Genomic DNA, 13,128 nt, shown 5'->3' with positions numbered 1-13,128 from the left:
TTTGTATATTTGTGTTCCTAGGGATGAGAGCTATGAAACGAGACCAATGTCGAATATATTATAATAAAATTTGAATTTTCAAACATGATTTAACTTAATGAAACAACCAAAAATCATAGACATTTGCCTAACAGATTGTACATAATGTATTGAAATACCTAGAGATTTCAAATTGATGCACAGGCAACTTGGTAGCACTTGGTAAATTTGTTTCAAACATAATATTACGAGTTTATATTCAACATATGTTCTTATCAAGTTATAGTAGGTTTCTTCGTGTTCTAGACTACATCACTTTGTTACATAGATTTTTACACAAATATTCAAAACGTTTATAAACTAGACTATTGGAAAAGTTGGAAAGATAAAATGGATGCAAACTTGGAAACTATATGAAAAGACATGGGTGGGTACTGGGTAATTAATCTCTGTCACAAAGCTAGCTATTGAAAAAGTTGTCAATATTGATGGAGAAAATGGGAACGCATGTGCATGTAACCAAATCCAACTAGATGAACGGTTGTACCATGCATGGGATATCCCATACATGGTAGATATGCTTTTCTCAACTGGACTTGCTTCGTAGTACTGGCAACGAGATTTGCGTTGAAGATCCAAACAACAAGTTAAAAACTGCAACGGTTTAACACTGACATACTGCATCTTACATTTCTCCTACGTAATCAGTAACTCAGCATTCGTCCATGCTTAGGCTGACGGTAATTACGCAAAGCTTTCAAGGATGAGGCAGGCGGGCAGGAGGAAGAGGAAGATGGTGGTGGTGGCGGGACTTCAGAGGGAGAGGCCGCCGGACTCGTCGTCGTCGTCGAGGGTGGAGGAGTAGACGGTGTAGAGGGACCAGATGAGGCCGAACACGCCCAGCAGGATCCACCCCAGCAGGTTGTTGCTCAGCCCCAGGCTCAGCCCCGTGCCCTCCGTCGACATCCGCTCGTCCACCAGCGCCAGCGCCGGGGACGCCGCCGTCATGGCTGCGCTCGCCGCGGCCAGCAGCGGCACGCCTTTCACGACCGCCGGAGTCGCCGCAGCCGCCTCCTCCTTGCCGTCCTTGGAGTAGGCGCACCTCAGCTTCTCAGCCCTGGTCACCCTCAGCTGAGGGAGCCCTGCAGCCCAGCGCCCCAGCATCAGCGTCTCAACATTAACAAACTTCATATGGTCGACATTCTTACAGAGGATGACAATTGACAAGGTTGCCTACCTAGAGCTTGGGCCGGCCTGGCGGCGACGACGGTGGCGGCGGCAGGGCTGATCATTGCCATTGTAGACCTGACCCGAGCTCCGGGGGAGATGCAGCAAGTGAGAGCAGGGGAACCAACTGAAGTGAAGGTGAGCAAATTCTCTGGGTATCCCAGCGCCGTATATGTCCTATCCTCTTGGGTCCAATTGCCATTTGCCAACTGGACACCACAGGCACCTAACGGAAAAGTAACCAGAGGCTTGCACGGTGAAACGACATTCCAACAATGCAAACCCCACCAGAGTTGAGGTTGGAATGGTGGGCGACAGATCCAACACATCATCAAAGCAAAACCATCTACAAGTGCCATAAGTATCAGAAGGTTGCAAAGTGCACAGCATGGACAACGGACCTGGCACACCAGGAACCAGAGGATGCAGAGAGACAAACCAAGTGGGCATTAGCTACAGCCACACAGATAGATAACAGATGCTGCTTTCTTCTCCCCAATTTTCCATACATGGGTTCCTACAGCTCCACTAGAAAGATAGACATACTAGAAGTTCCACCTCATGCTTCCACTAGATAGATATACTAGAAGCTCTTCCACCACAGACAAAACGGACATACACGGCGTTCACTCCAGGAAGAGGTACATGGAGTCGGCCGAGGGCAGTCAGGCCGCGAGATCCTTTCACTTGAGAGGAATGAACCTCGAGGAGTGGGTGGCGCCGATGCCGGGCCTCCCGTGCTTGACGGGCTTGTAGCTGATGGAGAACTCGGCGAGGTGGTGCCCAATCATCTCGGGCTTGATCTCATTTATGACGAAATATTTCCCATTGTACACTGCAATTTGGCTGCCTATCATCTCTGGTATGATGATCATGTCGCGCACATAAGTCTTCACAGGCGCTGGCTTCTCACCGGCTGGTGCCTCCCTTTTCTGTACATTTTTTCAGAGAAAAGGGAATGAGCTTCGGTTGCTTGAGCTTGAACCAATAAAGCAATATAATTGATGGTTCAAATCAAAACAGCATTAGCAGTGAACTGTTAGAACTTGGTGTCACGCAAAAAACTTGGAAATGATGAAAACACTCAAATCAACACATATACAGTAATACAGATCACGTCGTTCAACACCTATCAAAGAGCATATACTTGGAAGTTTATATCATAGTACATTTCTAGTTATTCATTTTCTTTTCTTTCCTGCCACAATAACAAAATGGATACTCGTCATAGCAATTAGAGAACATTAAATGTATCCCAGTAGAAGATGCAAAATAGACTACCACCACTGTTCAGAACTACTATACAGCCATCTAGTGAGTCATAGTGGTCAAAAGACCAACCAATAGGATATTCACTTGTAAGATGGTCAATAGATATGCATTGATATTTGATACTTCCATTTATCCAACATCAATATTTCCACAACCACAAATCCTAAACCAGAAGATGCTAGCTCAAGAATATACAGTATGTGCACTAGACAAATATTCATTCTTCTGTAGAGTGAGCAAAATATTTGAGCCCATTCAAACAGAAAAGTGAGAATTGACATTTGGAAGTTGCAGTACTCCAGAAAAGATCAATTCATTTTGCTAAAAGTGAGTGTCTTTGCAACGATATATCCAAACATATTAAATCAACAACCTGAACTGCAAATCAAAACTAGAATGAGTTGCCAAAGCATCAGAAAAGTGACATATAAGCAAATAATTTCAAAGATTTTATTAACAACCTACAGTCCCAACTTAATGCTCTGGTTGTTGCCAAACATCTTAGCGCCGCAAACAGTAAACATGCCACGATGTTTTTCTACACATCCTCATCAATAATAGTGTCAGTGAGCAAACAAAATGGACATTTCAGACACTACAGGCTGCAGCCAGAAAGAACGCACATCGAATTCCCCGCAAAAAAAAAGTATCAAAGTCGAATATTTGGGCCGGAAAATGTAATTGATCAGACGATTCCACGCTAGGCTCCAAGCACACATGCCAATTGCTGAGTTACAAATCACATGCAGTCAACAGCACGTCCATCCAAAAGAAAGGAGACACATTCAGGCATGCTGTCGCCGGCAAGTGGCACAACTATCTAACACGGAGACAGTTATAAATAGCAGGCAGTTCATCACACCCAGGAGCAGAGAGGCAAGGGAGGAGTGTCCATTACCGCCTTGCGCAGCTTCCTGATGAGCGCCAAGGGCCTCCGCTTCAGCCCCCTCTGGAACCTGCAGCAACACCAAAGCACCGCACTTTCTTTCAGACAAACGAGCCAGCAGTTCACTCTTCCCTTCCCTTCCCTTCAACTTCGAGAGATTCCACTCTCGACGCACGCCGCTGGGGGGACGGGGGTGTACCTTCTGCGGCCGCGGGCGGGGAGGAGCTGGACGAGGTCGTCGGTGGACATGTCGAGGAGCGCGTCGAGGTCCACGCCGCGGTAAGTGAACTTGCGGAACGTCCTCTTATTCGGCTGCCCGGCGGCGGCGGCAGCGGCGGCCACCTTCCTCCCCGCGGCGACGTTCGCCTGCAACGCGATTACGCGGCGCACGGGTTAGACGGACCGGCGATCGGGAAATGCGGGAGGGTTGGTTTGGGGGAGGGGCGAGGAGGGCGGAGGGCGGAGGGCGGAGCTCACCATGGCTGGCTGCGGCTGGTTGGGGGAGGAGGAGTGGAGGTGGCGAGGCACGGCTGTCGGGGGAGCAGCGGAGGAGGCGGCGCTAGGGCTTTGGCGAAAATGGGGTATGTTTGTCCGTGGCCGTGGTAATATAGTTAGGACATTTATTTCTATTTTTTAGGATATTTCTATTTACTTTTTTGTTGATGAGTCGAGCATTTATTAGACTGGTGAAGTAGCTTATTCTCATTTAGGGCAACGCTACGCGTCGGCCGGATGATAATTTAAAAGTATCCCTTGCCCCAGAGCGTTGAATAACCGATCTCACTCCAAGAATGTCAGCTCTTGCAACAAGGCCTCTATTGCAGTCACAACAAAATCTCCTTCTACTCGGGTAGCCTATCCAGACAAAGTGTGTTGCCGCCGCACACGTTGCAAAGCCTCGCCGTGCTATCGCGACAGCACCGGTGTTGCAACTATTGCAATCGATACTTGGCATAATATGGATGATGCAAACATTTTTCTTTATTTTCTGAACAATTAAAGACAACAAGGTAACAAGATGGAAACATGACTAAAAAAGCTCTACAATGCTTGGAAACAAGGCCTAGAGTCATATTTCACTAGTCTCAACTCTCAACATGATAACTTCATTAAAATGCATGGTACAACCTCATAAAGTTCTTTTTTGTTGGATCAATTCCAAAATAGTTAGTGTACGTATGGCTAGGTATACCTTTAAGTTTGTCGCTCTAAATCTGTAGTACATGCCCCAATGTCATATCAGGCATCCCCAAAACTATACTTAAAAGTTACTCCCTCTGTCCCAGCTTGCAAAGACGTCTTGCATTGTGAGATGGAGGGAGTACCTCATAATCTACATCGTTCAATCTTTGTCTAATTACTAGATACGAATCACATAATCTCATTAACTCCTTAAGTTCAAGAATATAACATGAATAAGATTTGATCCATAAAGGTACTTATTACAAGAGGAACATCGTACAATTCAACTAATCATCATGCCCACGATCATAATCATGGTGGGCAAATCATAAAATCAAGCAAGAGAGATGCTTGACACATAGCTACTACTGCAATCCCTAGGCCCCAAGGAGTTTACTCACACATCACCATGAGAGGATGATGAAGAAAATTGTTGGTGATGGTGATGGAGATGGCGAAGATGTCCCGGACAACATTCCAGCGCCACTAGAGGAGAGGGGGAAGGGGGTCCCTTCTTCTCCTTCCTTGGACTTCTCCTCTGGTTAGAGGGGTGTTTTTCTCCTCTGGTTTTTGTGGCTATGGTGATTTGGAGATGAGAACCTCCCCCCAGATGGGATCTGAATTTCGAGGGGAGTTTGCTTGTGGGTGCTAAAAATCTGAGCCCTGTCACCGCTTTTAACATTGCCGAAGATCCGTAACTTCGGAAATTTTGCAATTTTTATGACAGTCTAGAAACTTATGGGAAAAGCCTGCAGTAAAAGAAGAGCTCTAGAAGCTTCATGTAGCCTCTAGACACCCCCAGACGTCCTGGGCCTGGGGACGCCTAGAGCCCCTCGGCAACTCCAGATGTGGGGCCCAGACCCTTGGCTGTCTCTTGATGCATATCTTCGTAATATATTTTTTGTGGATTTTTTGGTACTTTTCTAGGTGTTTTCCTGAAAATACAGAAACACCAGAAAACAGGAACTGGCCTGGATTAGTATGTTAGTACAATTAAAATCAATGAAAGTATCTACACTGTGTTTATAATTGATAGCAATGTAGCATGAATTATATAAAAAATATTGATATGTTTAAGGTGTATCAACATCGAGATTGCCAACATTATTCATTAACCATGGTTTCTCTTCACCAGGCTTGTTGTGCGGCGACCTGCTCTTTGTCCTTATATAGCTGCAGATGGGCGGGCACGGTGGCCTGCCTAATGGCCTACATGGCTCTGATTGTGGGGTCATCCCCCGGCAAGGGTGTGCTGAGTAGTCGCAGTGCCTCATGTGCAACGATCGGCGGGGTCGTTGTTGGTGCGGCGAAGTTCGAGGGACTGGCTCTAGGGATCATGAACCCCGGGGTTTCGGTGCATGGGGCGGTGAAGCTGAGAGGATTCCGCTGGAGTTGAGAGCTGTTGGGTGCTGAAGACCGGTTGGCGTCGCTTCCGGAACCTCCAAGCAAAAACGGCCTGAAGCAAAAATGAAAACAAATGTTTGAAATTTAGAAAACTGTTCAACTTTGATAAGAGATCTGGTATTCAATAACGCGCAATCACACTTATGCATATGGGTGTGGCTAGGTCTCAGCCAGTACATACCATGTAAGAAAGAAAAAATAAAATTTTACACCAATCTTAATGTATGATCTCATGAATATAGCATCGAGACATAACTACAATATTAGCTTCAAATTATATATTACCAGATTTTTTGAATTAATAGTGACCGTGGAATGAAAACTGATGGCCTACGTTTGGAACCAACCTTTTTCTATCGCTTCTTCAGGGCCTCTTTTCGCCCAAAGAAACCTGCAGGTAGGCTTCCAATCCTGAAGTTACATTTGCTCTGCTCAGTACTCGTGCATTTCTGCTCTGTCACCCCCGTTGCACATAGGTTCACGTTACCCCTAGCCGTAGGCAATCTATCCTTTGCTTCATGTTGCCAACCCGGCCCTGATAAAAAGAAAGCTCTCTCTGGCAAAGATGTCGTGTGAAATCTCAGCCTCGCAAGTATTCTTGCCTTGCACCCAGTGCCACCGCCCACTGCATGCCCCAAAACGATGCTTCACACGCACACATTTCATCGATCCCATTCCTTTCTCCTCCTCATCTCATCTCAGTGCCAATTCATCCTCGCCGTGCATCGGATCATCACGTCAGATCATCGGTCCACCGTAGGCATGCATTACTGACACCCTTCCAGATAACACCGATTTCACCGCAAGATCGCCGGCCGGCCAGCCACTGAGTGAGTCCGGTGAAGCTTAGCTACAGGCTCCGGCCGTCGTACACGGAGGTGGTCGGCAGGGCGGCCATGGGCGTCCGCATCTTCGAGGACCTGGGCACGATCGAGAGCCGGCTGCTGCGGCTGGAGGTGGTGGTGCTGCTGAGCGCGATGGTGCTGGCGGCGCTGGTGCTCTACGGCTCCACCCGGCGCCGGAGCAGCGACCGGCTCCTCCGCGGCGTCATGTGGATGGCCTACTCGCTCTCCTACGTCGTCGTCACCTACGCCGTCGGCATCATCCAGGACGGGCCCTTCCACGGCGAGACCTTCGTGCTGTGGGCGGCGGCGCTGCTGCTCATCCAGGCCAGCGCGTACGCGGCGCCCGTGCACAGCCGCCGCGACGTCGACCAGCGCAAGAAGCTGCTGCTGCAGCACGTCCTCCAGACGGCGCTCGTGCTCTGGCTCGTCCTCAACGCCACCGGCACCAACGCCAGCTACCGCGCCGCCATCTGGGCCTTCTGGAGCCTCAACGTGCTCAAGACCGCCGCCAAGATCGTCGAGATGATCAAGGCCAGCCTCCCCGACCGCTCCGTCAAGGTCGTCGCCGAGTACATGGACGTCGAGGAGTCCCTCGCCGCCACCGCCGCCGACCAGCGGCCGCCCGACCCCGGGACCATGGCCGGGTACAAGTACCTCTTCCACGGCGAGGACACCATGGAGCTCAACCACGAGTTCGGCCGCCTGTCCCGGGAGGAGATCCTGGTGCAGAGCACCTGCAAGTCCGTCGTCACCATCGACCAGGTCTACCGATGGATCGACGTGCAGGGGTACAGCGACGTCGAGAAGGACATGGCCAAGGACTTCTGCCTCGCCTTCGCGCTCTTCAAGCTGCTCAAGCGCCGCTTCTATGGCTACGTCCCGGCGGAGGCTGGCTCGGCCAAGGCACTGAGCCTCGTCCTGGACGGCCTCATCCACCAGCAGCACCCGCAATCGCACCACCACAACCACCACCGGGACATCGCCACCGGCCCCGACGCCGCGTTCCGGGTCGTCGAGGCGGAGCTGGCCTTCCTCTACGACTTCTTCTACACCCGGAACATCGTGCTGGTGGGCGTCAGGACGTACATCTGCATCGCCGTCGTCGTGCTGGCGCTCACCATGTGGACGGCCTTCTTCGGCACGCTCGGCCCCGACTACCGCCGCCTCCGGATCGGCGTCAAGGACCTCGACCGCTCCGTCACGGTGGTGGTGATCGTGATCACCGCGGCGCTCGAGATGTGCCAGGCGCTGGCGGCCTTCTCCAACAACTGGAGGTACATCAAGACGGTGTACCGCTGCGTGCGCGACGGCCAGCCCTGGCAGAAGAAGCGGCGCGGCGGGCACCTCTGGTGGAAGGAGAGCCTCGCGCCACCGGACGCGAGGTACTGGGAGGACAAGATCGGGGAGTACGTGCTGCTCAAGCGCTTCGCGCACCGCCCGCTCAACCTGCTGTCGTGGCTGACGCTCTTCCTGGTGGAGCCGCGGCGGCAGGGGCAGAAGCGGGAGCAGAGGAAGGAGCTGCCGCCGCCGGTCCGGCGCGCCGTGCTCGTCTCGCTCAAGACGAGCCGGGGACACCTCACCAATGGCGTCACAGCATTGCGGAGGCACGGCCTGCTTCCGCGGCTGGCGTGGGCGTGCGAGTTCTCCAAGGCCACCGACCAGATCCTGGTGTGGCACATCGCCACCACGCGCTGCGACTGGGACAGGCGTCGCCGCGGCGGCCAACGCGGCGACGACGACCGCACCGACGAGCACCGGCTGGTGGCGACGAAGCTGTCCAACTACTGCGCGTACCTGGTGTCGTTCGTGCCGGAGATGCTGCCGGACCCGAGCTACAACGCGGAGCAGATCTTCGACACGGTGGTGCGGCAGACGCGGTGCCACCTCGCCGGCTGCAAGAACAAGGACGACATCCTCGCGAGGCTGCACAAGATCGAGGCCGACGAGCAGAAGTACATGGAGGGCGTGGAGGCCGGCGGCGGCGCGGAGGAGAGGGCGGGGAGCAGCACCATCGTGGAGAAGGCGGCGCTGCTGGGCGGGCAGCTCGGGGCGGCCGTGGGCGAGGACGACAGGCGGCGGTGGGCGGTGCTGGCCGAGTTCTGGGCGGAGCTCCTGCTGTTCCTCGCGCCGTCGGACAACGTGGACATCCACGCCGAGGTGCTCGGCGCCGGCGGCGAGTTCATGACGCAGCTGTGGGCGCTGCTCGCCCACGCCGGCGTGCTCGACCGCCCGGCAGCCGGCGCCGCCGCGCCGCGTGATCGGGTTTAGCTCCGAGCGAGCAGGAACGCACGCTGCCCGCCCGTTGCGAGTGCGACGCCGTTGTAGTTGGGCAGTTCGCTTCAGTGAGTGTCACGTCGCGGTGATCGGAACTAGACGCGTTTTTAGTTGGAAAGAGAAGGTTGCTGATGTGTCTCTCTCGCCGCCGTTCCACGATTCCGGCGGACGTGGGCATCTCTACCACATACAAGATGATAGTTGCCGAGGTCTTGTCAGAAAGATACTGATCTAAACGCAAAGTACCATGAACTCAGTCATATTTAGCATTTTTGTGTAACAAGGCGATCATATTTTTTTGTGACAAGATGATCATAATTCAATTCATATGTTATAGATACTCTCTGGTGAGTAGATAGCAGTTTTTTTTTTTGAATCGCACGGATTATTAAGGGCTTTATCATTCGGGCTTGCTAAAAGTCAGTCGACCGAAATTTAACCAAGTCTCAGTTGACCATGCAACATTTTGTTCAACATTTGCAACTTTTTTTCTACTGTTTTGCAACATCCGTCTTGTTAGTTGTAGCATGTTGTCCCTCATCGTCTCACCAGTTGTAACATCCATTATTGACGACTGTAGCATTTTAATCACACCGGTTGCAGCATCAATTGTCATTGATTGCAAAACTGTCGCAACATTTTTCCATAATCGTTTTAGCATCTAACCATGCTGCTTGCAACAAAACAACTACGCTGACGTTACTCGATCGAGACTTTCTTAAGTCTCAGTCGACCGAGTCCTAGACAAACCCTTTATCATTTATGCCACTGGTTATGTCCCATTACTCATTTTTGCCACTAGGTATTTTAACTGCTAAGAAAATGCCATCTCTTTGTTAGGCGCATGCTAAAAAATGCCACTGGACACCATTATTGTCACCTCAAATCTCGTTTATCATGTTATACTAACCAAAATACCTATGTGCCAACATGTAAGCTCTTCCTCTATCTCACTACAATGAAGTGTGGGCCCACTTGATCCCAACAACGTCGTTATTTTCCTCTAAAATTATTCGCTTTCTTACTCCTGACAAGTGGGGCCCACTCTTTATTATGTGAGATAGAGAGAGCTGACATGTGGGTCTAGGGGTGTTTTTATCATATAACATGGTCAACGGGTTTGACCTGACAATAACGATGTCTAGTGACATTTTTGAGCAAACATGTAATGGAATGATGACATTTTTTTGGATATACAATGGCATTCTTTAGCACGCATCTAACGGAACGGTGGTATTTTTTAGCAGTTGTAACTCTAATGACAAAACTGAGTAGTGGGACACAAATAGTGGCATAAATGATAAAAAAAACCTTATATTAATCAATAAAACAAAGTACAATTGCACACATGCATGCGAAAACTATCAGAAAGACCGAGTCATGACATATGTCTAGGAAACATTGCAGAAAGAACTCCACACAAAAGATTACAAATAAGTTTATTGGAGTCCCTACAAACAACCAAATCGGAAATGGCCGCTGACCACCAGTGCCGTTGAGACGCACATCGAGGGAAGATGCGGAGCACCAGCAAACCAAAATCCAGGCCAACGCCATAGCCTTGTAGGCATTGTGAGCCAAATACCGGACTTGCAGAACTTGCACTCGACGATGTGGCGTGTCGACCGAGGATGTTCCCCGCGACGACCTGGATCCAGATCTAACGCATTCGGCCGTTGTCGGGGAAGAACGTCAAATTTGCTGCCGTCGAGCCACCAATCTTGTACCAACACCAATCTGTCCCACTTGTCATACCAACACCAATCTGTCCCACTTGTCAGCGCCACCATGAGAGACAACAACCGTCAGACACAAGAAACATAAGGCCTACTGGTCCGAACGAACGGCAAGCAAACGAGACCATCGACTCAGCAGCGTCGCCGCAGAGGACTTTGCCGTGGTGAGGAAGAGACTGAGGTCACCTTATTTGATGCGGCACCAACCTCGCCAAATTGGCGCTACTAGACGAAGCCGAAGCCCTAAATCAATGAAACAACAGGGAGAGAAAACAGGAGCCCACCCCCTCCACCAGCCTCCGGAGCAGCGGACAGAGAGGGATGGAGATCGCGTTCTCGCTGGCGCCAAGAAAGACAGGAACTGTCGTCCCTGTCACAAAGTAACATAGCAAAGCAATTTTTGTGTGATTGGCTTGGAGTAGATAACAGTTACGCGTAAAAAAAGTAGATAGCAGTTTGGCAAGACAAATGGTTGTTGCTTCCACCACTATGCGCGTACAAGCACAAAATGCTCTCTAGTCGGGTGCTCGACTTCATGCATTCAACGATTGACCACACATGATGTTTGACGGGCATGGTTAAATTGTCACGCGTAATCGGCGAATCCAACTTCTAAAGATCAATTCATATATATTATTAGATAGAAGAAGACACTTTTTTCCTACAAGCATTTTCGCAAACACGTTGCAAGCAAACTCCATTCCACATCATACACTCCATAATTCATAGACACAACATGCACTTAAAGCAGATAATCACATTGCATAAAAAAATTGCATAGTTAGGAAAGCAACATTCACAAGCAAGAAAGAATATGACACAACAGAGGATGGGAGGGGCCAAAGAGGGAGGAGGGACAAGAGAGGAGGGAGGTCACATGGCCAAGGGAATGGGCACACGGAGGTGCAATTACCACTCGGGACGGCGACATAGGAGAGGAAGACGGGGCGGAGGAGATCGAGGCATGGGACATAAGAGGAGGCTAGGATGGGGCAGGGGAAGACGGGGCGGAGGAGATCGAGGCATGGGACATAAGAGGAGGCTAGGATGGGGCAGGGGAAGACGGGGCGGAGGAGATCGAGGCATGGGACATAAGAGGAGGCTAGGATGGGGCAGGGGAAGACGGGTGAGAAGATGGAGCGAGGCATGGTTTGCCAAAACAAGCCGCCAGAGTGGGCCGACCAGAGAGGTTAGAGACGGAACCCTAACTGCCCTTGCCCCCCGTGAATGGGGTGGAAAAAAAAATGAAAAACGTACATAGCAGGATTTGGGTTGGAGATGGAAAACGAACCACGATTTTCAGGGGCCGTTGTGATCACACGTCTCGCACATCCACAGTTAGGCAAGAAAAAAGATACCGGAGAAAGGAAAGAGAAAGAACCTCAGCCAACAGGAAGGACGAAGGCCAGACCGACAGGCAAACTAAGCAGGAAGGCACAACCGGATAGCAGGGATGAGCTAAAAGAGCACCTCCAGCGGGCTGAAGCAAGGGACGAACTCAGTGAAGCATAAGGTGGCAGCAGTGAAGGAAAAGAGAAAGAAGGACAAGAAAAGCAAACGTAGAAGGATACGAGATAAAGGCAATGACAACACGTAGACGAAGGAACTAACAAAACCCATCACACATAGCCACACACTTGTGGAAACAGGCTCGATGACACGCCTGGCGGCCGAGGAGTGTCATTGCTCTAAGAAGCGGCCTTACCCAACACCTATTAAGAAGAGAAGATGACACGAAGCAACTAGTCGTCGAATATCTCCGCGCGAAAGAAACGTCGAAGGCGCATCAAGTGGACACGGGAGAGTCACCATAGGGCCGCAAAGTCGCAAACACATGCGTGCAAATAGAAGAAAAGATAACATAGTCGTCACCGACCTTCATCTTTTGAGCATAAAACCATGAAGATGTTGAAAACCGAAAGGAGAAAAGCCTTTCCCAAAAAGAAACGAAACCACTGTCAACACTCAGACAGAGAGAGAGAGAGGCTCACTCTTTTCTCTGAGGGAGAGGGGCGAGGGGCTCACTCAACGCAACGGGCACGGCTGACACCCGATCCGGGCCGTGCACCGCGTGACCTCACCGGGCCGACCGACCGCGCGCAGGTCCACAAAGCGAGCTCGCCCGCCCGCCCGCCCGCCCGCACGGAACCATCCCCGTCGGTCATCCTGCCCTTTTCGGTTGGTTATTTTCCCCTGCTCGCCGCCCAACGCGCATGGCATCGCATCGCGGGTGAAGTGAGCGAGCCAAGCGAAGGAGTGGACGAAAGGGGAATCAGACCGTGCCAAAGGTCTCACACACCTCACCACCCCTCTCCCCTCGATT

At 50.9% G+C, this 13,128-nt stretch overlaps 3 protein-coding genes across 4 annotated transcripts; all 3 read right to left on the bottom strand.

The window, feature by feature from the left end:
- Nucleotides 1-393: 393 nt before the first annotated feature.
- LOC119286097 (photosystem II reaction center W protein, chloroplastic-like) lies at nucleotides 394-1,353 on the bottom strand. Of its 2 annotated transcripts, XR_005140270.1 has the most exons (3): nucleotides 1,217-1,353; nucleotides 699-1,121; nucleotides 394-562 (listed from the first exon to the last, which is right to left on the bottom strand). XR_005140270.1 is itself a non-coding variant. In XM_037565436.1 (2 exons), exons 1-2 carry the CDS (start codon nucleotides 1,275-1,277, stop codon nucleotides 793-795), a joined length of 390 nt encoding a protein of 129 aa, XP_037421333.1. In that variant the 5' UTR covers nucleotides 1,278-1,353; the 3' UTR covers nucleotides 584-792. The 2 variants fall into 2 exon arrangements, 1 of the variants encoding a protein (XP_037421333.1); XM_037565436.1 differs by lacking the exon at nucleotides 394-562 and having other exon boundaries at nucleotides 584-1,121.
- Nucleotides 1,354-1,542: 189 nt separating this feature from the next.
- On the bottom strand, nucleotides 1,543-4,070 carry LOC119354619 (40S ribosomal protein S15-like). Its single transcript, XM_037621346.1, has 4 exons — nucleotides 4,017-4,070; nucleotides 3,564-3,730; nucleotides 3,377-3,434; nucleotides 1,543-2,138 (listed from the first exon to the last, which is right to left on the bottom strand). The coding sequence occupies exons 1-4, from the start codon at nucleotides 4,068-4,070 to the stop codon at nucleotides 1,890-1,892; spliced, it is 528 nt and encodes a 175-aa protein (XP_037477243.1). The 3' UTR covers nucleotides 1,543-1,889.
- A 1,505-nt stretch (nucleotides 4,071-5,575) lies between these two features.
- LOC119354610 lies at nucleotides 5,576-11,953 on the bottom strand. Its single transcript, XM_037621339.1, has 4 exons — nucleotides 11,719-11,953; nucleotides 9,227-9,300; nucleotides 6,298-9,132; nucleotides 5,576-6,002 (listed from the first exon to the last, which is right to left on the bottom strand). The coding sequence occupies exons 1-3, from the start codon at nucleotides 11,951-11,953 to the stop codon at nucleotides 6,748-6,750; spliced, it is 2,694 nt and encodes an 897-aa protein (XP_037477236.1). The 3' UTR covers nucleotides 5,576-6,002; nucleotides 6,298-6,747.
- Nucleotides 11,954-13,128: the final 1,175 nt, after the last annotated feature.

The sequence above is a fragment of the Triticum dicoccoides genome, chromosome 1A (assembly GCF_002162155.2).
Source record: "Triticum dicoccoides isolate Atlit2015 ecotype Zavitan chromosome 1A, WEW_v2.0, whole genome shotgun sequence".
Classification (NCBI taxonomy): domain Eukaryota; kingdom Viridiplantae; phylum Streptophyta; class Magnoliopsida; order Poales; family Poaceae; genus Triticum; species Triticum dicoccoides.
The sequence above is the reverse complement of the archived record's forward strand: the minus strand, read 5'-3'. Positions and strand labels throughout refer to the sequence as shown.